This window comes from Gopherus flavomarginatus, chromosome 7 (genome assembly GCF_025201925.1).
Source record: "Gopherus flavomarginatus isolate rGopFla2 chromosome 7, rGopFla2.mat.asm, whole genome shotgun sequence".
Taxonomy (NCBI): domain Eukaryota; kingdom Metazoa; phylum Chordata; order Testudines; family Testudinidae; genus Gopherus; species Gopherus flavomarginatus.
The window spans coordinates 109,094,969-109,119,124 of record NC_066623.1 but is presented as its reverse complement, the minus strand read 5'-3'; the positions used below and the strand labels follow the sequence as shown (position 1 = coordinate 109,119,124).

The following is a 24,156-nucleotide window of genomic DNA, read 5'->3' as shown; positions in this document are numbered from 1 at the left end:
ATGCTGCTGTATAGATATTGTTTCCTTGCAGTCTATCTTTAGGTTATAGCAGTTCATAGGGTTTTTCAGTAGATGTGTTATTCAATTACTTCAGGGCTTTTCCATTTGTAATATTATGAAGCAATGATAGCCAGCAGACTTCACCTGTCTTTTAGAGATAGCCAGCCTGGTAATTTTAACTCTGCCCATTTTATCCACACCAGTAAATCTCATAACATGGTTATAGAGAGATTCCAATTTTTGTAGACGCTTCTCCCGGGAATTCCTGTATACAATATTGCCATAGTCTGTAATGGACATAACCTGTGATTTGATTAATGTTTCCCTAGTGAAGAAGTCAAAGCATTTCATGTTCCTATAACAGGTTTGCAGCTCTGCAGTAAAGGTCTTTGGTGCAGCAGAGAAAATAATTGCAAACGCAGCCCCAGTCAGACTATATAATCCCCTCACAGCAAGGGTCCAACTCAACAGAGTTAGACTGTCTGAGCGGGGGTTGCGGCAGGATTTTCACATTAGAAGAGCGGGATGCACAGAAAACAAGGTAATTTCAGTGGTTTAATATTCATGAATCAGCTTCTGTGTTACAGGGAGCTAATTCGCCATTGCGCATCCTAGGGGTGCAGTCTCTTAAGATTAGGGAGAAAACAGTGCTTGCATTCAACTGATTCCACCAACCCCCCTAAAAAAGAGCCTCGATTTGTTCCAGAATAAAAGTGTGAGTCATTTTACATAGTAATGCATTTTCCAAAATCTAGCACAATGCTCAGTATTGGGACCTGTCTTGGGCATTTTGAACCTCTAAAATAGGCCTGGGTGCACCTGGCCCATCTGTCTTCTGCCTTGCTGCCAATCCCTGAGTTATCAAAGTGTTTTATGGTACAGATGGATAATGTACGTCCAAGTGCCTCTGAGACACAGAGCGTCTTCTCAAGATGACGACACAGGAACGGTTCACAGCTGGCACCTGGGACAAGTCTTCTTTGTAGAGATCACTTTTCTTCTATTGTCCTGCCTCTGGGCCTGATCCAAAGCTCACTGGTGTCTTTCCACTGGACTTCAGTGGGCCTGGGCTCAAGAAGCCCTACGTGCCCAGGTGTTGCTTATGTGGGAGGGAGAGGGGAGTGGAAGAGCCAGGTGATTGCAGCTCCCACACGAGCGCTGTTCTCCCCTAGGGGCTGTGGTGTTGGGAGACCTGGCCCCTGCTGCACCAGCCAGCAGAGGCCGCCTGCATGTGGACACCACATGCATCTGGAGGGTGGGCGAGCTCCCCTCGCATCCGGGGCTGCAACGTGACTCTGTGGGCAATGCATCAACACCACTCCCAAGGCAGGGCTGTGCCTTATAGTCTAGGTTACCTTAACTGACGGGGCCAGCCAGCGACCTCTTGCTTTCCTCACTTCTTCTACATACCGCTATACATGTGTATTACATATGGACATCTCTTACCTTGGGCTTTCTCCAGAAGAGCTTTGTTTCATAAGAAACACATTTGTTTCTAATCCGCACATGCAGCTCTCGTTTAATTTAAACAAGGGCCCCATCTGTCCATCCAGAGACAAAAGAAAAAATTAAAAAAATGACCCTTGGGAGGAAATAAAAGCTCCTATTTATTTGCAAAATATTAATGTAACTATTTAGTCTTCTCCTAAAATCCAGCTGCAGTATTTGATTGGCCTGTGGAACTCACTGCTGCAGGGTGCGTGTGTCAGACAACTTGGTGATGCGTAAAGAAGTATTTCTAAACGCACTTTTCAGAGACCATTTTGCATCACATAAAATGGACCTGATTGGTTTTCCTGGTCAAGTCAAGGGCAGTTGGGCCTGATTAGACCTGTGCTAAATTTGGCTCCTAGCTCCACACATTCATTTTGCTTTAAAAAAGGAGCCTTTTCTCCTGTCCATTCGTCTGAGCTTTGACCAAAGGACAACCTTATTGCTAATATTAATAGCAGAACCATATCTTGCTGCGACAGAAAAAATATTATAAATATTTGGTATTAGTTATAAAACACAGCTGCCTGAAAGCACTTTCCTTTTCCGTCGCTGTAAACAACCACCTCATCACACAGCTGGGTCATGTTGTCCTCCTTGGAGGTCTTCGCATGCTTCATACAGGCATCTAGCCCCTTAATAGACCTTTAATAGACATTCTTTTAAAGAAAATCTTCACCCTTATGCGTAGATAACTGTTTTCCCTTCAAAAGAAACTGACCATACAGAAGAAGATGAGCTCGGAGGTATATGATCACTGTATGTCGCTAATCTACATGGAATGGAATTTGCATGCATTGGTCCATCTGTCTCCATCCAGAACACATACACCTTGACTGTCAGAAAGAACTTCCACAAAGCTGGCCCTGCAGAAGTCCAGGAGAGATTTAATTTGGTACAATATTTAGCACTTATGTAGCAGTTCACATTGTACAAACATTAAAAGCCTGCTTGTTCTACCTTTACTCATGTTGTACCACACTCTAACGGGGACTGCTTGCAGAGCAAAATACTACTCAATGGGAGGATGGTCAAATCAGGCCCCAAATTATTATTATTATTCTCTGTTTACAGATGGGAACATAAAGGTGGAATGACTTGCCCAAGTTGGTGGCAGGGCCAGGTTTATCGCTTGGGAGATGATGGGTCCCAGATATCATCATTATTTAATATTTCTATTGTAGTGATGGCCAGATCCACAGGCAGGACTGAACCCCCATTGTACTGTAGAAATGGATATGAAATTGCAGGAGGTGATGGTGGAGTACATTGGAGGAGGAGATGCTGCAGGGTCAGGCTGAGATGCAGGATTGAATGGAAGGAGGCAGGTCAGGAGTGAAGAGATTGATCTCTATGGCAATAAGGCCATAACAATGGCCATGCTAGGTCAGACCAAAGGTCCATCTAGCCTCGTATCCTGACAGTGGCCAAAGCCAAGTGCTTCAGAGAGCATAAACAGAACAGGCAATCATCAAGTGATCCATCTCCTGTTGTCCATTCCCAGTTTCTGGCAAATAGAGATTAGGGACACCATCCCTGCCCATCCTAGCTAATAGCCATTGATGGACCTACCCTCCATGAATTTATCTAGTTTTTTTGAACCCTGTTATAAACTTGGCCTTCACAACATCCTCTGGCAGAGTGCATTGTGTAAAGAAATAAATATCCATGTAAATAAATACAGAAGCCAAATGATAGGAACCTTTGAGAACTGGTAGCAGGACAGCGACCATGTCTCCCTTAGCCACCCTTTGCTGCCCAGCCAAACCCGAGAATTGTGAGCACAGCTGCAGAGACGAAGAGAAGGAAAATGCAAAGACATGCTCAGTTCTTGCATCTATCACTTTATTCATTCTTTCCAGAGTAAATTCTCCAAGGAATATCCTAGATACATGGAGCCATTCAGAAAGAAACACCAAGGAATTCTGCAAGTGTTTTGTTTCAATCAACATGCAAAGGGAACATTTTTTCCCCTCCAAGTAAACCAACTTTGAAAGTCTTCCACTTAAACCTTGTAAAATCCAACTATAGTAATAAATTAACACTAGAGTAATTCAAAGGACAAGTTATCCCCGCTCTGCGTGCCTTCTAATCCATATCTCCAAGAGGTCATTTTAATTATCATGCTGTCACCCACTATTCATTGCTTTGCTTATAGAGCCAGGAAAGCAGGACTGTGCCTTTTAGGTGCATTGGTATTCATCATATTAAGGCATTTTACCCTCCTTAAAAATGCACACAGTTTAACCCTGTAACCTTGAAATGCTGACAATATTGAGTTTGTTTTTATCATTTTCCTTCCCGTGGGTTATCTTATTTCTTGTTCTCAACTTGTTTCCTATTCTCCCATCTCTCCCCTTCCCAGAGATTAAAAAAATCAGGTTGATGGATTGTATTTGACAACATCTGTGCATTTACAGTTTTGTCACTTTCTTGGGACTTGCTTCTTTTTCAGATCCAAACAGGGCCATATTCTGCCCTCATTTATACCCACCATGAGGCTGTGTGTGTGTGTGTGGGAGGATACAACTGATGCACAGGCTGTAGGTTTGGCTGTATATTCAAACATCACCATATAGCTGTGGGCGAGACCTGTACCTGAGGTGCAGAACTCGAAGCCGTATCTTCTGCCCTGGGCTTCCCTGTCAGTGCAAAGCAAATGGAAAGCTGCCCTAATGGGCCAGCCAAGCATCCTATGAGAGGGGAAGCCTCATGCCCCATAGAGCCATATACACTCACCAGACAGGGGCACGCTGTGGATAGGATGAGGATATTCAGAGGGGAGTGGAGTGCCCAGCGCTTTGCCAGCTGCCCAGCTAGTGCAGCAGTCCATGTAGACAACTGCAGCCAGTGTAACAAACTAAAGCTGCTTTCAGTTTTGCCTAGGGCCTTTTCAGCACCATGGCCAGCCCAGGATCAGGGATCAACAGCTGAGAATCTGTCCCTAAGATCCAGAGCTAAACTTCCCCAGGGTTTGGGAATGGAGAGGTCGAGCCCCATCACTAACATCTGGTTTCATAACCCCATAGAACCTGCAGAAGGTGATCACAGAAGGGAACGGTGAGCAGGTTTTAACCTAGAGTTTCAACTCACTTTCCCTGAAAAGCAGAGGGACACTTCAGGTCGGTCACATGAGGCCTGGGGAGGAGGCTGCCTGCTGGAGATGGCTTTTAGTGCAAGTTTCAATGCATGTAGATACTATGGGCCAGACTAGCTTGTGGAGGTGGGGGGAAGAAGAGTCAGGGGGTCCCCTGTGCTTTGCCCCTCATCCCCATCATGAAGCAACCAAGAGGGGGAGGCCAATCAATGCTGCCAACAGTTTGTATTGCACTGGGGGCAGGTCTGGGCATATTCCCGTACATAAGCAGCAGCTGCTTGGGGAACACAGACTATGCCTCTTATACGGGTCTAGCCTGGGCTGCTGGTGAGCGTAATGCCAGGAACTGGCTTCTGCAGGCACAATAGTGACACCAAAGGGTCCTATCTGGGCACCACACGTCCTCCCCCATCACAACTCAGCTCATGCTCTGTGAGCGAGAACCATCACACACATCGGTGTGCATGCGTCTCTCTCAATTAACCGTGCGACAGGAGTCTCATGACAAGATCTGATGGAAGAGCAAAAATGTGTGCCAGGAAATGAAGGATGGCACAAAGCGGGGTACATAGGAGCATGTCTGCCTACCCCCCATGGGCTATTTCTATACACGATAGCCCACGGTAACAGCAACAGCACATGAGACTTGCACAAAGCCTTCTGAATTTTACACTAAAGGAGCAGATATTGCACTGGGTGATGGGGGCTTTGAATTGTTTGCTCAGTGAATCAATGACTCCTTTAAAGACAGAGGGGGAGAGGTTTGGGGGGGTCCCTCCTCCCTGCTTTGTAACTAACGGCTGTTCAGCTACAGTTAATGATTTTTGTGAATCAATCTGTTCACATTTTTCAGAGCTGCGCCAAAAGGCCTGGAACTGATTTACCATTGGTAAAAAGAAAAACAAGAGTAACATTTCTAGCTGATTTCGCCACCACCCCACCCCACCCCTGACTATTTGTTATTTTACTTATCTGGGGGGAAAAGACCAATTTCAACCCCCCAAGGGGCTGATCAGACTCCACTTCCGCAGTGCCTGCTTCCCAATGTCCTTATGACGAGTGAGAGTGCTCCATAGGATTCGTCTGGCTTCTCTTCTCTAGCTTGCGGCCCGGGTGGCTGTTCCCTGGGCCCCGCTGGGGGCCACATTTGAAGGGGGGCATTTTTTCTTTCCTGAAGAAGGAAAAGAGAAGGAAGAAAAGCATTGTGAAGTAACAGTGTAGGCGTGAACGACTCACCCCTGCGGCACCTCCTGCTGGTCATCTCAGGGAATTAGCTCACCAGCCTTCAGAGCACCCTCTGCAGGCCAGCGTCCTGCTTGCCGCTGGCCCCGTGCCCCTCTCAGACCCCAGTGCCCTTTTATCTGGGGTGCTGCCCCCTGGCAATACCCCCACACTCTGCCTCTGGGTCTCCCCTCTCTGGTGAACCCCCAACCCTCTAATCCCCACCTTGCATCAATCTGGGCTACTGCCAGTCATCACCAAGCCCCCACTCCCTGGGGCAGACTGCAGTGTAAAAGCCACTCATCATAGGCAAGATTGGGTCTGGACCTGCTGCCTTTCTCTGCAACCCAGTGCCTCTGTGGGGCCTTGGACAAGGCCCTGCAGCCTGGGAAGTTGCCAGCCTGGAGATCCCCAGCCCTGCCTCACTCTAGGCACTCTGAGCTTCCCAGCAGCCAGGCCCCTCTCCCTCTGAAGGCAGAGAGAGTCTGTTTGGGCTCCTGGCTCAAAGCCTTTTTATAGGGGCCGGCTGTGGTCTGTTTGGGGCATGGCTCCCAGGTGTGCCTACTTCCCTAATCAGCCTGGGAGCTGCTTGCCCCAGTCACAGCCCTCTGCTGGGCTGTTCTAAGCCCCTCAGGGCAGGAGCGGGTGACCACCCCGCTATACCCAGTCTTGCAGCAATGCATAAACCACACATTTGAGATGTTCTTAGGAAAACCCTTGTGCAGAATCTCAGAGCAATGAGTGTGTTTGCAAATGAGACTTCAACTGGAGGTCTAATTTATTACAGGCCAGGGCAGGATTATTCCCTCCATGAGTCTCCAGTGTTTTCTCCAATCGAACGTTATATGTTCCTGGTGATGAGGGTTCTACCTCCTCCGTTTGGAGACCGGTTCTATCTTTTCCTTCATTCCATCGTCTAGTAATCTCAGTCATTTTTCCTGGTGTTCAACTAAAACTTCTCTTTGCTTTATTCCATGCAATTTCTCCTAGTTATACCCCCTTACACAACTGTGAGTATTTCTCCAACATGTATGTAACCAACCGGTGAATGTGTGTTACAGGTCCTGCCTCTGTGCCAATCCACAGAGGATATGAGTTGTTATAGCAGCTGGTTCCAGAGCGTCATTCTTCAGCTCAAGTCATAGCTGCTCATGCTTTAATCTCTGGAGGTCCCCGTTTCAGTCCCCGAGATGGTGGCTATCACACCACTTCCCTTTCCCCCACTACTAGCAGATGCACACATGTCCTCTGAAGGCCTATCTACACAGATCCACAGTCCAGACTAGGGGCGTGTGAATTGCAGAGTAGTCTAGCCGTCCTGTGTAGACCCTGCTGGTGCGAAAAGAAAGGTGTTCGTGGATGTAGTCACATTCAGCCAGGACTATGTTGACATGAAGCTTTTCATTCACGACAACTGGGTCTACACAGGGCAGTTGGAGTGCAGCACGTTAGAGCATTTTACAATTCACACAGCCGTCTTCTGGACTGCGGCACCATGTAGATGAGCCCTGAGTCAAACTATTTATATTGAATACTGTTCAAATGTTGTCCAAAGTCAGCCCATCCAGCCTCAGTGACATTTGATGCTCTTCTCCGAATTCCTTCCAACCTCTCTAACCTTTGGCTTGCTAATGCAAAGTTCATCCGTGGGCGTAAAACAGCCAGAATTTCCTTGGGCTTCTTTGCGAATATTGCGATAGGAATTGAGAGTGCCTCAGCTCTTGAGCTGAATCCTGTCACCACGATGAGTCCTCCTATCTCTTTCCACCAGCTGCTCAGCACTGGGCAAACTCTGCTGCCAGTGAAGTCCAAGGGAGTTGCACCACCGACTTCAATAGGAGCAGAGAAAGACCAGCCCCTGTGACTTCCCACCCTACACATTCAGGCCCTATTTAGATTATTAAGACTCAAAGCCTTGGAAATGTCTCATTTTCTTTCCATTGCTTTTGCTACTTCTTTACTTTTCTGCACTTCACCCTCAGCTTCTTCAATGAAACAGACCTCGATAGTGTCACTTTTGTTTCCAGTCTGTTTCACTTCCTGCTTCTCACGCCCAAGCAGAGTGCTGTTCTGGTTGTGCCCAGCACCGCAGGGAAGTGTTCGCTACTCTTATTTTTAAACAAGTCTCTCTTCGTTTCATTCTTTAAAACTCCTGAAACATTTAACTCCTGTTAGGTTGTAATGCCTCTCTCTTTTTAAACAAAATCTAGTGCTGGGCCTAACTAAATTAATATCCTCCACCCTGGATTCTGATGCCACTCATGGAGCTCCTGGCTGTGGTGGGCCTGCAGTGAAGAATTGGACCTGAAAGGTCGCAAAGCGTTACATGATTTAGGCTGAGTTCTGCCTTTCCAGATGCTGCGTCTGGGAAGAAGCTGCAGAGCCCAAGCAGGGGTACCCTAGGCATCTTCCTGTTGAAAGGCAGAAATGTCTCTTGGGAGCTGGAGGAGGGCAGTATAAAGAGGCATTTGTACTTGTCCCTCCCTGCCCACACACGCCCTCTCTGGGGTGACTAGTGCTGACAACAGTAGCACTAGCCAGCACCACATCCTCTGAGTTTTGCAAGCTTGCGAGTGAATTATGGCTGCCCTCTGTGCAAGGTGCATTCAGCGGGGGAGAAAGGCCTCCCTGTACGTGCTCCCCATACGGCACACCTGCACTAGGGCGGCCATAATTTACCATTCTGCTGGGTTCACAAATAATATCCTTCTATTTCATCTCTTCCTTATCTTGGCGTGGCACGCAATTATCTCTCTCTAGCCAACCTGGCCATTGGGCAGCTATAAAACCAGAGACGACTTTTGATTTTCTTCTCCATTATAAACCAAGTGATCAGTTTCCAGCCGGACTAGAGAAAACAAAACATGCCCTCAACCTGCTTCACAATGACTGATAGGCTTGGATCAAACCTCCGTGCTTCCCTTACTGACTCAGCCGCCTTCTTCTACACAGCCTGTATTTCTTGATTCTCTCCCCAATGAAGGAGTCCTTTTAGCTGTCTTGCTGCCAGTGCTGTTTGTTCATCCGCTACTGCTCTGAGGAGATACAAATAGAGGTGGCCCCAGACTCCTGGTCTAATATTTAAGTGATCAGCAACATCCTGCCTATCTTCTGAGCGTCGCTTCGAGGAGTATTATTACTTATATGGACCACCACAGCACCTAGAGGCCCAACCAAGATCACGTTCTTGTTGCGCAAGGTTCTGTACAAACAAGTAATGAGAGACAGTACCTGCCCCAAGGAGGTTTACAACTGAAATAAACAAAAGGGGGAAAAAGTGCAGTGATTTGTCCAAAGCCACACAGCAGCTCTGGAGCAGAGCTAGGAAGAGCAGCGAGGTCTCCTTATTCCTAATCCTACACACTGAACCAAGTTGCCGCTACTCCTTGATGTCACATTGATAATTTGGAGGGATCTACTTGCACCCGGGAGCCATAACTGCAGTTGGATTTTGGTTAGTTCTTTCGTTTTTATTAGTAGAAAGATTTGTCAAAAGAGATGTGAAAATAATGGACATTTACACGGTACTTCCTTTTGCTAAATCGCCATCCTAAGGCACAATGATGTTTTGAAAAGGGGACTGTTTATATTTAAATAAAATAATTGGTTTGGTGTGGAAATGGGGGACTCATGAAACCTAACATGCCTGGAGATTGAATGGAGAATGGGCCTTTTATGTTTTATTTGATTAAATCTGAATGTTTATGGGCTCAGTGATGAAAAACGAAACCAACAGCAGCTGCAGCAAATGCTTAAGAACAAACATGAAACTGATCAGGAACAAACGGCCTGATTCTTCACAGCATCGCTCCCTCTTTACTCCGGTACAAACCCTTTGATTTCTATGCAGTTACTCTGGCGTCTAACTATATAAGCATAGGCCAGAACTATCCCCAGAAAGTGAAACTGACCAGTCTCATTACTCCTGGTCTACTGAGTGAAGTGAAGAAGTACAACAATATGATCGGGGCAAGCAGATAAAACAGATCTTTAAAACTCACTCATTTTTAATAATCTAGGGTGTTATTTGTAACACAGACAAGGGAAACACGGTGCTTAACCTTTCAGCCGCAGCAATAGATCTCACGGTGTGATTTTTAGATGTAATCTAAGAACCTGGTGAACTATAGCATCTACTGGTTCATTAATACTGCGAGCACCGTTCACTTCAGGTCCATACGACAAGGTGATTTTGGAAATACAATAAACTGACAGCAGCCAGTGATCTAAGTATGACTTTTTAGGGCATGGAGGGATAGCTCAGTGGTTTGAGTATTAGCCTGCTAAACCAGGGTTGTGAGCTCAATCCCTGAGGGGAGCCACTTAGGGATCTGAGGCAAAATGAGTATTTGGTCCTGCTAATGAAAGCAGGGGGGCTGGACTCAATAACCTTCCAGCTCTATAACATAGGTATAGCTCATGATTAGTAATGGCAAACTTAACTCTCCCAGGCACTTGGCATGCCAGTTACAAAGCCATATTTAGATCAAAACTTGCAGTCAACTTACTACATACCCAAAACATACCTCTCCAGCAATCTAAATACAGTCACCTTTATGGCTAAAATTTGCCACATTTGATTGCACCCTAATAAAAAAATACATTTCTGAGGTAAGGAAGTGTGGAAAACAAACTTTTCTTGGGGTATAAAAAATTGAGCCACTCTAATTTCAACAGGAAAAATAGTTCAAGTCTGCAACCTGGCATTGGCATAGTCCTGGTGCCTTCTTTCCTCCCCTTGTTTGCAAAATGGGGTTACTACTTCAACTTACATCAGCCATCTAAGCCAGACAACGGAGAGCCAAGATCACATCTGCCCTAAGCCCAGTGTACAAATAACAAACACAAAAATTGTCTGAGTCATTCTAACTCTTTAGGAATTTGTAATTTGTAGGCTATGCAAATGGTCCAGTAAACTCAAGAATGTGGTGTATATAAAAGAACAGACTTTAGAAAAAGACGGTACATAATGGAGGGCAGGTTATTGCCTCGGGATTCACAGTGCAAGCAAGACGCCATCTTTGGTCTTGGGCACTTTTATACACACAGATTATACAGTCATATAATTCTAGGCCAGAAGAAACCAACAGATCATCTCGTCCGATCTGTATATCACAGGCCTATTATGTGTCACAGACAAAGAAAAGAAGGGACTGAGGTGCACCAATGCACAAGTTTAGGGTGACCATATTTCCCTATGCTGAATACGGGACACTTGGTAAAATTATTCGCATTTAAGTGAGTACAACAGCGATCAATCAGAACTCTGCAGTACAAAGCTTCAAATTAACATCAAGTTCACTGAGCCCATTAAAAAGAAATATTGTGTAGTTGGATTCTTTTTATTTACTTCTTATCTTCAAGGCTTTAGGGTTCAGACGGGGAGAGGTGACACACACATACTCCGATACACCTCTCTCACATGGATGAGGGGGTGTGACCAATGGACTCTCTCCTCCCTGCCCTGCATTCTCTGCCCTCCATGCCTGGCTGGGCCCCTGGGACGGACCCACCTCTCCTGGTACCTGGCGCAGTGTCTTCCCGAGGCAACATATGCGGGGGCACGCAGGGTCACATGCACCGCCCCCCCAGATTTCTGCCAGGGTTCACACCAGAATGTGGCCAGCAGCAGCCTTTTGACACTGTGTGGGACGGGAAGGAAGGGAGCTGCTTCCAGCCGCAGAGAAGGGCAGGGGGGAAGAGATGACCTGGCCTGTATCTTTGTAGAGCTCATCTCTTCTCTCCCGTCATCCCCCTGCTCCCCTGTGGCTGGAAGCAGCTTGTCCCTTCCTGTCCACATAGTGTGGAAAGGCAGCTAACACCTCCCTTCCTGACCCCTGCAGGTGACTGGCTAAAGTCCTGAAGCATGAAATTTTAGGAACACAAGACAAACTGGATGGGACCCCCTACCCATCACAAGCAACCCCATCATACAATCTCACTCCTAAATTTGTCCATCTCTCTCTCAAACCCAATTAAGTTATTCGCCCTCACAACTCCAATTTGAGGATGTTCCAGAACCTCATCTCTCAGATGGTTAGGAAACTTCTTCTGATATCCAGCCTGAATTTGCTCATGGCCAGTTTACACCCACTTTTTCTTGCCAACACTTTCCTTCAGCTTAAATTGTTCTTCACCCTCCCTGGTGTTTACCATCCTGATGTATTTATAGGGAGCAATCAGATCCCCTCTCAACTTTCATCTCACTGGACTAAAAAAGCCAAGCTCTTCAATTTCCTCTGATAAGATAGGGCCTCCATTCCCCTGATCATCTTAGTAGCTCTTCTCTGCACCTGTGCCAGCTTGAATTAATCTTTCTTGAACATGGGTGACCAGAATGGTGCACAGCATTCCAAATGAGGTCTTACCAGTGCCTTGTACAATGGCATTAACACTGCCCTGTCTCTCCTGGAAATTCCTCGCCTGGTACATCCTAGGATCTCAGGGTTTTTTTGAAGCTGCATCACATTAGTGGCTCATAGTCACCCTGTGATCGACCCAAACACCCAGGTCTTTTTCTTCATCTCCTGCTTTCAACTGATGAGCTCCCAGCTTATAACAGAAGTTCTTCTTATTAGACGCTAAGTGTATCACCTTACACTTTGTATTATTGAATTTCACCCCACTTCCATTACTCCAATCTTCAAGGTCATCCAGCTCTTCCTCTACAATATTCCAATCTTTCTTTGTATTGACGATGAATACCACACACCTACTTTTTTATCCTAGATTTTGACTAGTGACTCTACAGCCTGAAAATGAAAGGGGAATGAATTTAATTGGATCTTATGTTGAAATGGCAAGAAATAGAGGGTTATACATGTCTACATGCCAGGGATCAAAGTAGGTTCATTGGAATTGAAAATGGTTACAAAACAATGGACTCTTCCTGCACTGCTGTAGCTGATGAACTAATTTTTACAATGTTTCCTAGGTGTACAAGAGGTGTATTTTTCCAAACAAAGAATTAACAACTGCTTATTTCAAATGCTTCAGTCTCAGAGAGGCACAAGTAACTGGCACCATGTCTGACACCGCACAAGGATTTTCTGTATTTTCTGGGAACGCCTGACAGGTTTGAAAGATAAAAACAGAAATCAAATGGCACAGCAGATATGACAAGTGGAGGCGCTGGCAGTTGGGTAATGTACATGTTCCAAACCTAGGCCAATTATAAACAATGAAAACAAATTTACCACATTATAGGAATGGGCCGAAATCCTTAGATATTAGCTGACAAGGTATTGATTTTCTGGTGGATACAACTGCATATTTTAAGGACAAAAAGCACAAATTCAACCCCCCACCTTGTGTGCACCCATGTGCCTGTACCATTTGCACCAGCTCATGCCATCATGGAAGAGGGGCTGTGTGTCACAGTCCTGCCAGGAGGGCTTGACATACTCACTAGGACAGAGCAATAGAAACACAATCTGCTGCACTTGTGGAAGGCTCCTGGTTACTGCTGTGAGAAGCACCATCTTTCACCTTATACCGTGTGAAAAAGTGATTATTTGGGTCACTGGCTGTTAGAAAACCCACAGAGGGTTGGGAGAAATCATTTCAGGTTGATCCAAAATGATTATTTAAAAAAAAAAAATCTTGCCAAGCAAAAAGTTGAAACCAATGTTTCAGATCCACTGAACCATTTTGTTTGGATTTAAAGCTTTTTCTCTTAACATCGTTTACATAATATTGAAAGAAATTTCAAAACAAGATGTCATCTTGAATCCTAACATTTTGTTTTGAAAAGGGTGAAACCAAAGGTTACGATTTTAATCTCATTTATTTTAACTGAAACTCTTTGGCAAAATCGACATGATTTTGCGAAATACATCGGTCTACCCAAATCTGCATTTTTCACCCCAAAAAGTTTCGGCTGCAAACTTTTGCCCAGCTCTACTTGCCAGTGCTTCTCTCTCGGTCACAGGCACAACCACAGCTACGTGCGTGGTGTCCCTCTGTCTCCCCCCATCCCATAGTGGCAAAATATGATAGGTCAGGGCGTATATATTACAGAACTAAAGTCTGGACAAGCCTGTCATGTTGACAACATTCCCATGTCCACAGCTACAATCCAGTGCAGATGACCCAGACTTTGGGCCACCTGCATAGGAGCATAGGAACTCCTTCTGGGACTAAGGATTTGGGGGGGTGGGGTGAAGGGGAGGCAAGATCCCACTTGCTGGGCAGTAGCAGAGCCAGCAGGGAGGAAGGGATAGTAACTTTACCAATGGATGGTCCAGGGCAGCAATAAATTACTCCTCTCTTTGTTTGCTGGAGACAGTATGTTCCTCTGGCTTGTTCCTGATGTGCAGTGGTTTTCACACCATTTGCTCAGGGGAGTGCCTCAAGGCATGCTCTAACCTTACGCATTTTCTGTGGTTTGGGAGTATGTTTAGTGCACTTGAACTCCAGGGCTGCATTGTTCCAGCCAGGATTGTGATTTCTCAGCCCTTGACGGGGTAATTGTTGTACGTGGTATTTTTGTGAACCCTTCCGCTGGAGGCTAGCCAAGCAATGCAAATCTCCCAGAACGCCGTAAATGGATCCTTTTCATTGAATCTACGCAAATGTGTCACTGTTTAAAACCTGAAAGGTTTTCTTTAAGGACAGCTACAAGTATCGGGATCTGCATAATACGTGCAGATGCATGTAGGAGTAAGCTGACAGATTATAATTATCAATAGAGAAGGGGGGAAAACAAAAATTAATTCAAGGCAAAACATATAATTTGCCTTTAAACTGTAAGAGCGCTTCCATTTCTAATGCAATTTGCCACCCTGGAAATCAGATTAAAGTTGTTTGAATTCTCAGCAATTTTCTTTAAAATATATTGACCTACTTGGAAAAGTAATGCAGATTTTTAGAAACTGATGTCGCCTGGTGCTGTCTGACCACAAAAGGGTAGACAGCAGGTAAATGATACTGTCATGAGGCATAATTTCTGTGTTAGCTTGTGCTGTATCCCAAGCCATCACCCATGGGTGGCTATAACCTGACATGCCCGAAGTACCATATAGAATACTTGTGTCAAGTATCAGAGGGGTAGGTGTGTTAGTCTGGATCTGTAAAAGCAGCAAAGAATCCTGTGGCACCTTATAGACTAACAGACATTTTGGAGCATGAACTTTCGTGGGTGAATACCCACTTCGTCAGATGCATCTGAGGAAGTGGGTATTCACCCACGAAAGCTCATGCTCCAAAATGTCTGTTAGTCTATAAGGTGCCACAGGATTCTTTGCTGCTTATATAGAGTATTTGTAATTCATGCTGGTGACACCTGTTGGTAGGAAGTGGGAACTTCACCTACCACAGCATTGCCATGTCCTTGTAATAAAATTCCCAAGAAGAAGTTTGCTATTCTCCTTTTCTGGGAGCTTTCCTGATTTGTTAATGGGAAATGTTGAGGATGGGTTTGTTTTCTCTTATTCAGTTTGTTTCCTCCTTATATTATTTATGTGATTCCCCCCCTGCTTATGGGCAGCGTTTAGTAGAGAGAGAAGGAAAATACACCATTTATTTAGCAGTGTCTGTGCAGGAAGCACTGCCAATAACATCTACTAACTGGAGGCTTTTCAGTGTTTCAGGAACTAACTAAGTCTACTTGCTATCTCTTGTGTAGAGAAGTGTGAGCTGTTGACATTACAAGCAGCCCTAGGAGGTTAAGAGCCCTGGGCCCTCCGTGGGCAAGAGAAGCAGCCTGACTTGCAAATGCCTCTAGGAGGGCTCCAAGGAAGTCTGTCATTAAAGTCACAAGTCAGTTTTATTTCCTATTAACAAGGCACCAAAGGAAGGAATGGAAGCACTCCAGCCGCGCGCACACAGCTCTCAGAGGCTGTGGTGGTCTGTCAGTGCTGCTGAAATGTACATCTGGAATGGGAGTCACTTTTCCATCAGCAAATGTGGAAGACTGTACATTTGACTTGACTATTTCTGGCCTATGGAGACGGTTAATTGAATCGAATTTACTGACAGGTCCAGACAGTCGTTTTTTTCAATTAATATAAGCATTTGCCTTTTCTTGTGTCGTGTCACTGCACCAGTATGGCAGCATGGCTAATGACGCACCAATCTCATCTCTTTCAGTAACCAAAGACTCATGGCTAAACACAAAGGGACAGATTCTGATCTCACCCCAGTGTAAATCAGAAGCAACTCCACTGGAGGGAGTGGGATTTTTCAGATTTATCCCAGTATAACTTATATTGAAGTTTGACCCATTGGGTACGCCCAGTGGTGAGCTGGAGCTGGTTCGCACCAGTTCGCAGGAACCGGTTGTTAAATTTAGAAGTCCTTTTAGAACCGGTTGTTCCAGGACAACCAGTTCTGTAAGGGCTTTATTTAACAAAAGCTCCGGCAGTCCGCCCTGGCCCCAGCTCACTTCCCCCTCCTCTCCTGAATGCTCTGCCTCCTTCTCCTCCCCCTCCCCTGCTTCCCCTGAAACAAGCCACGGGCAGGTAACCTGGGTCGCGGGGGGCGGGGCGGAGTGGAGGTGCAGCCAGCTTAGGGGCTCCCTCCAGCCTGGCACCCCCAGCTGAGCACCCCCAACCACAGCTGAGTGCCCCTGGCTCCATCCTCCTGCCCAGCTCCTGGTCCCGGCCGAGCAGCCCCAGCCTGGTCTGGGCTGAGTGCCCCTAGCCCCGTCCTGTCCCGGCCCAAGCCGAGCACCCCCAGCTTTGGCCCTGAGGCTCAGTCCCGGCCCCCACAGCGCCTGTGCTGGTCATGGCCCTGTGGCTTCAGCCCAGCTGGGCACCTGAGGCATGGGTGCTGTTCCCGGCCCCCCGGCTCTGGCCCGGCCCCCGCGCGCCGGTGCTGGGTCCCGGCCCTGCAGGTGCTGAGTCCCGGCCCTGCAGTTGCAGGGTCCGGCCCGGCTCGGGCCCCGCGGCACCAGTGCTGGTGCTGGTCCCGGCTGAGCGGCTCCAGGCAGCACGGTAAGGGGGCAGAGAGCAGGGAGGAGGTGTTGGAAGAGGGCAGGGGAGTTTGGGGTTGTGGGGAGGTGGATGGCAGGGAACAGGGGGATTGAATGGTGGCAAGGGTCCTGGGGGGGCAGTCAGGAAGGAGCAGGGGTTGGATGGGGTGGCGGGGGACAGTCAGGGGCAGGGATTCCAGGGGCAGTCAGGGGACAGGGAGAAGGGGTGGTTGGATGGGGCAGGGGTCCCGGGGGGCAATCAGGAATGAGAGGAGGGGTTGGATGGGGTGGCAGGGGGTAGTCAGGGGACAGGGAAGCGGGGTAGATGGGGCAGGGGTCCTGGGGGTTGTCAAGGAATGTGGGGGGTTGGATGAGGCAGGAGTCCCGGGGTGAGGGGGGCGGCCACAACCCCCTCGTGGGGTGAGGAGGAGGGGGGAACCTGTTGTTAATATTTTGGCAGCTCATCACTGGTTGCGCCTGTTATGGTATATTTCCCCAATCTGAACCTTAGAGTCCAAAAGTTGGGGCACCAGCATGAATTCCTCTAAGCTTAATTACCTGCTTAGATTTGATATGCTGCCACCACCCAAAAAATTATAGTGTTTTGGGGCAATTTGGTCCCCCCAAAAACCTTCCCTGGGGAGCCCAAGACCCAAATTCCTTGAGTCTTACAACAAAGGGGAATAAACCATTTCCCCCCCCCTTCTCTCCCCCTCCCAGGCATTCCCTCCCTGGGCTATCCTGGAGAGATAGACAGATTCAAGCTCCCTGAATCTAAACAAAGGGATCCTCCCTTTTTCCCCTTCCTTCTCTCACCTATTCCCTGTAAGTACAGACTCAATTCCCTTGAGCCTCAACAAGGGGAAAAAATCAAACAGGTCTTAAAAAGCAAAACTTTTAATAAAAAGAAAGAAAAAAAGTAAAAGTTGTCTTTGTAATTTACATAGTAAAAGTTACAGGGTCTTTCCCCAGAAGCCTCTCCCCAGCACAAATACAATTTAAAATGCTTCCAGCAAACTACACATTTGCAAATACAGAAAACAATCAAAAGACTGTAACCGCCTTTCCTACTTAATACTCACTATTCTGAATATATAAGAGACTGTAGCAGGGAGATTGGCAAGAAACCTGGTTGCACGTCTAGTCCCTTCCAGGACCCAGAGAGAACAAAGCAAAACCCAAAAAACACAAACAAAAGCTTCCCTCCACCGAGATTTGAAAGTATCTTGTTTCCTGATTGGTCCTCTGGTCAGGTGTTTTTGGTTCCCTGTTTGTTAATCCTTTACAGGTAAAAGAGACATTAACCCTTAACTTTCTGTTTAGGACAGCGCCCATATGCATTTTCCTTCTACGGTGTATAGGGATTGACTCCCAACTCTCCAGTACAGTTTATTACTAGCATTAGGATACCAGCTGCATGATTTACCACACTCTGCACTGCTCCTCTAGCTTCTGGCTGGCAGCACCAAAGCTGGTGGGTGAATATAGAATCATAGAATCTCAGGGTTGGAAGGGACCTCAGGAGGTATCTAGTCCAACCCCCTGCTCAAAGCAGGACCAACCCCAACTAAATCATCCCAGCCAGGGCTTTGTCAAGCCTGACCTTAAAAACCTCTAAGGAAGGAGATTCCACCACCTCCCTACATTTATATTGGCTGCTGTAAGACTATGGAAGGAGCTGGGCCTGGACGTTCCCTATCTGAGACAATCCCTGTTGGTCATTAGAAACACATTCAAGACCGTTTTAGTCTGTACATGTTCTCGTGCCTGAGGAGTGATTAGGGAGTTGTTATGGTACGTGAGGTGTATTATCTGTATCCTATTGTATTTGCAAAACATTGAATGGAACCTCAGCACCTAACAGTTACAATTATTATTCTCTATTGGAACTAGATTGTGGCTTTGCTACATGCCTATGTATGGGATGGCATGGAGCAATGCTGTCCCAGGAGCAGCACAGGGAAGAAATTGTGCCTTGGAGGCATAATTCCCTCCCTGTTTCCCCATTGGCCCAGGGAAGGGATAAATTTGCTGCTGTCCTACATCCTCAGTAACTGACAACATCCACCCCACTCACCACGCCAACTCCACTGCACTCACTGGAGAGTTGGAGGAATAGAGTCAGGGCTCCACCTGTTCTTCAGCCCTCCCTGCCCACCTGCTCCATGTGGGAGCTGTTGGCGTGAAGTGCTCTCATTATTCGTACTCCATTCCTGTACATCCAGAACTAAGGCCTGGGCAGCCAGGTAGAGGTGTGAAGTTGGCTCTTACTTCTCCTTACAGGCGTGTGGGCCAAGGGACAAATGAGCCTTTAGGCACAGATTCCCAAAGGTATTTAGGAGCCTAACATCCACTGATTTCAGTGGATGTTAGGAGCCTAAATATCTCGGAGGAGTTGGGCCTTAGTGTTCCTCCTAAAAACAATCACAAAATGTTTTACTAAGAGGGTTCCCAGAGTTGGATGCAGCAGCAAATAGGCAGAGTGAAGAACAACATAGGAAGATGAAGAGGAGGAAAGAAAACAGCTGTTTAGTGATCTCCATGAAACAAGCTGGTGGTCTCAGTCTCAATTCCCATAGCATGTGTGAAAACTGACCACAGTATATTCTTGATGCAGTTCTTGAAGTGTATAGAGTAGGGATTTAGAAAGACCACTACAGAGGAAATTGCACTAGCCAAGACTGGAAGCATCAAGGTATAAACAAGGACGTCAGCATAGGCTGGATCAAAGTAAAGAAGAATTCTGACACCGTTTGGGACAACGTGATAAACAAAGGAAGAAATAGAAGGAAAATACAAGAATGGGCTCAAGAACATCTCCAAGGCTCATGCCCAATCCTACCCAGGAACATACCCTCACCCATATCCATAGACCCTATGGAATAAATGGCCTTTCCATCCTTTCCAGGAGGTTATTACATATGGACCAAGGAGCACAAGAGCCAGTTCCAGAGTCCTGGGGTCCTCATGGAGAATGCCTAGTCAGCAGCCCACTTACTACACACAAAAAATTACATTAAAAACATTATCAAGGTTGCAAAGCCAAGCACCCAACTATTAGGAAATGCCAGAATTAAGATTGCCTGTGCAACCTTCATTTGTCCCCCTTGTGCGTTTGCATTACAAAACAAATCTTTAGATGTGTTTATTTATTTGGCATACGCAATCCGGTCAAGCCATGCCCCAGCCGTCTTATCAGTGATGTTCAAGGCACAAAGACATCCAGGAAGTTGAGCCATTTTGCAGTCCTGCAAAACTGACATAGCAGACAGTCTCTAAAATGCCTCCAAAATTCCGCTGCAGGACAAACTCCTTATCCGGTACAAAACTGGTTCCGAAGACTTCATGGCCTTCATGGTAAATCAAATCTGGTTTGACATAGAGTGGGGTCTGAAACAAGATAATCGTGTGATCACACATGACTTTTTCCACAGGACTCTTGACTCATTCAGTGCACAGAATGAACAGTGCTCAGTTCGTTAGCAGCTATTCAATATTTTGCTTTCTCTGCATTGTTCAATGTATGGCTCCAGGCCTTATTTACTTCACCCTATTCAAGCCCAACTCTGAAGACAGAATTATTAATTTCCTCATAGCCTTTTCTGTGGCACTCATCACTAGACTATACAGAGGCTTCACAAACATGACTTCCCTATGAGGCGAGGGGTGATCCTATCCTTCATTTACAGAGGGAGAACTGAGGCACAAAGAATAAAAGTACCCATGAATTTTGGCCACTCGATTTGAAAAGCCTAAGACCTGATTTGCCAGAGTACATGCATTATACAGCACTTTAGATGTTAGAAGCACAGCTCCCATTGGCTTCAGTTGCAGTTGAGAGTGCTCAGCACTTCTGCAGATCAGACTCATAGTACCAAGTTGGACATCCAGAAAATGAGGAACGCACAATTAATGACCACCTGTGAAAAATGTGGTTTTAGTGACTCATCCAGGAACTCTATGGCAGGATAGAATCCAGTTCTCCAGGGCAGCATTCAACTGCCTTAACCAGGAGACCATTCCTCCTCTTACTGCCTCACTTACTACTTACCTTTCAAGTTCTGCAACAAATGGTGCAGGGGTCCTACAGACCACACAACCCTGATTCATACCCAGAACAGGTCTATTCTGTGCACTGAATGAGGCTGGAGTCCTGTGGGAAAATACAATGTGATTATGCAATTAAAGACTGCATTATAATGCACACACACGAGGGCTGCCCAGGCAAGGTTAATTCTAGCATTTCCTAACTTTGAATGCTCAACTCTGCAATCATAACATTCTTTTAACATCGGGTTTTGGGTGTAATTTCCTAGGTTTTAAAAAAGCAATCTGAACCTCCACCCAGGAATCCCACCAGGTAGCATCATATTGACACCCACCAAGGTCACCAGCAGTGAGGACCTTTTACCCGACATGGAAAATTTCAGTCCAAATGATCGAAGCTTGGCAAAGTTATAAGCAACTGACCACAGGGACTTATAATGGGAAGTATCAAGCAACTTTAACTACAGGTGATACAAGCGGCCCCACCTATAATAAGGGGGATCTAGCTCCTGCACTTCCCTTGTGGGGAGGGATAGCTCAGTGGTTTGAGCATAGGTCTGCTAAATCCACAGTTGTGAATTCAATCCTTGAAAGGGCCATTCAGGAATCTGGGGCAAAAATCTGTCTGGGGACTGGTCCTGCTTTGAGCAGGGGGCTAGACTAGATGACCTCCTGAGGTCCCTTTCAACCCTGATAGTCTATGATTCTAACACAACTGTGGCACAATTTGAGAGTTACTGAGGAGCAGAAAGGGGAAGAGCACAATAAGGAATGGAAGCCACATACCCTTCCCTTTATCAATAGGTCTCTCATGAAGCCATTAGAACTTTCTAAACTGTATTCTTCTGGTCTGTGTGCACTTAGCACACCCTTAGATAGCAGCCTATGGCTGCAGGGTGAGCTGTACCTTAGATTTAGTCCCTCTGAAATGTTCCAAGTCCTTCACGGTAAGCTGGTATGTTGTCTGCTCAAACAGCTCTAACAGACCAATGATTTCTAATTCTGAGGTCTCTGTTGCTTAATTAGTGATTTCCAAGACACATATATCCTCACTCCATAATGTGTCTACCATTTCCAGCAATGCTTTTAATTCATTAGTGCACATATGAGGACATTACAATCTTTCCTCCCCCATTGGGTCATCTAAACATACACTTACACATTTCAAAAGGGAAGCTTAGCCTCTAGGAAAATAACCACTTCTCTCTCAGATGACAGGCCCCTGGCTGTTTTTAAGATGTAGAAGGGGATGCTGGTTTGGAAATTGGGGAAGTATTCCAGGAGCAGGGAACAATGGCAAATCAGGACTTACTGCCTGAAACTAGTCCCAGTGAGAAATGATCCCTGAGCTCTGGGATGCACTTCCCTTGGGAGCTGAGCTAAAGGCTCAGACATGGGGAGGTGGAAGGCTAGCTGGCCGGATGCAGATATCTATAGGGGTCAGGGAGGCAGAGGCGAGCAGCAGGCATGGAGCAAAGTGAGGGTGGAGTTGGGTTGGGACACCCTGTGCTGGCAAAGGACACAGAAGAGCTGGAGGGAGCTGGTCTCCTGCGGGGAGGATGGGGACCATGACCCTTTTAAAGAGAAGTATGAGAAGTGGGAGGGGGCTGGAGTCCCCACTGAAGGGTGAGGAGAAGGCAACAATTATCCTCATCCTGTAATTCACCACCGATGTGCACTAAGGAATGCAACAGAGATGGGGGAGAAAGAGTCGAGTTGGTGGGTCTGAGATTACTTTCTAGCCTCCAGGTGTTCACAACACAAAATGCCCCACCATAACTGACACACTTGTTGGCAGACTCAGCAGCAACATCAAGGACTGACATCCCATCTTAACTCTAGCAGTGGCCCCTCCTGATTGATAGAGCCTCGTTGATGGACGGGGCATGAGTCAGTATAAGGGAAATGTTGGCCTGCCTCACCTGCACAGTTTTTGTACCAGGATAACTATTTCACTTAGGGCAGTGATTTTTAACCAGAGCAGTTGTATTTCCTCCTGTGGATGCACTTATATCAGTACAGAGACGCCTCATGGGGAAAGCTGTTCTCCTTCATCCTGGAATAATGGCATCTGTGCTAGGAGGCAGAGGGATTGTACCACTTTATCTACAGGTAGAGTTAAAGTGGTACAACTTTTGTGTGTAAGTAGCTGGCTGGTGAGCATGTTACAGGTCCCTCTGTGGGCCAGTTTGCAGACAGCTGAATCGTTAGCGTTCCCCACTTCAGCTCAGGCTGTTGGTCTGGAAGCCTCTGGTTCAATTCCTGGTGCATTGGCCAAAACAGTGGCCATCACATGTAAACAAGGCCTTCCACTTCCACTGATCTAGGTCAGTGGCCCTCAGACTAGGGCCGCCACTTGTTCAGGGAAAACCCCTGGCGGGCCGGGCCAGTTTGTTTACCTCCCGAGTCCGCAGGTCCAGCCGATCACAGCTCCCACTGGCCGTGGTTCGCCGTTTCAGGCCAATGGGGACTGCGGGAAGGGCAGGCAGCACATCCTTCAGCCTGCGCCACTTCCTGCAGCCCCCATTGGCCTGGAGCGGCGAACCACGACCAGTGGGAGCTGCAATCGGCCAAACCTGCGGACACGGCAGGTGCACAAACTGTCCTGGCCCGAGAGGGGCTTTCCCTGAACAAGCAGCCGCTCTAGTTTGAGAACCACTGGTGTAGTAGATCAGGCAGTAAACAGATGATTTTAAGTGGCAGGCAGCCTGGTCCAGGGCATTAGATTAGGTGTCAGGAAACCTCAAATCTATTACTAGAGATGTCTTTGACTTCAGATGTAGCCAGGGGCAAACCATTTCCCTGTTCTATGCCTAAAATTCTCCATCTGTCAGATGGGGACAGTGACACTTAACTCTTGGTGCTTTGAGATCCTCTGATCAAACGCGCTACGTAAGTGTCACAGACTATTATTATTTTAAGGCCTGTCAATCCAGCACCATTCAGCAGCACTAATTCCCTCAAACAACAATTGTTTCATGTATAGTTGCTGGCACAAAGGATCCAATTAGTTTCCTTTCACATATTTATTAACTTTTTGCCACCTTCCTTTCATGAATATGGAGAACTGATAATGTTATAATGTATTTTCATAAACTGTAGTCAAAACGTGTCCTGGTGCAAGTGAATATCTGTGCCATATAATTAGCCCTGATTACATAGATATTTGGTACCATTTTATATATTCAGATCCATTTCTTTTGTCATTTCTGAGCCAAGGCATAATTAAAGCCTCAAAACTCTCTTCCCAGTAGTTAGCTCTAGGACTTTCTCCTTGAACAAGTTTCCAGTTAACATGACAGCTTCAAAGAAATACTTCATTTCATTCACCTCTGGTTGTGTGTGTGTGTGTGTGTGTGTGTGTGCGTGCGTGCGTGCGTGCTGTCCT

The 24,156-nt window shown here is 46.6% G+C and overlaps 1 protein-coding gene across 2 annotated transcripts in view; it reads right to left on the bottom strand.

The window, feature by feature from the left end:
• Positions 1-3,378: 3,378 nt before the first annotated feature.
• The window catches only part of AGBL4 (AGBL carboxypeptidase 4), a 1,420,515-nt gene continuing 1,399,737 nt past the window's right edge, over positions 3,379-24,156 (bottom strand). For both annotated transcript variants that reach the window (XM_050961715.1, XM_050961716.1), the window contains one exon: positions 3,379-5,759. In XM_050961715.1, coding sequence (XP_050817672.1) covers positions 5,639-5,759 — 121 coding nt within the window. In that variant the 3' untranslated portion in view covers positions 3,379-5,638. The remainder of the gene's footprint in view (positions 5,760-24,156) is intronic.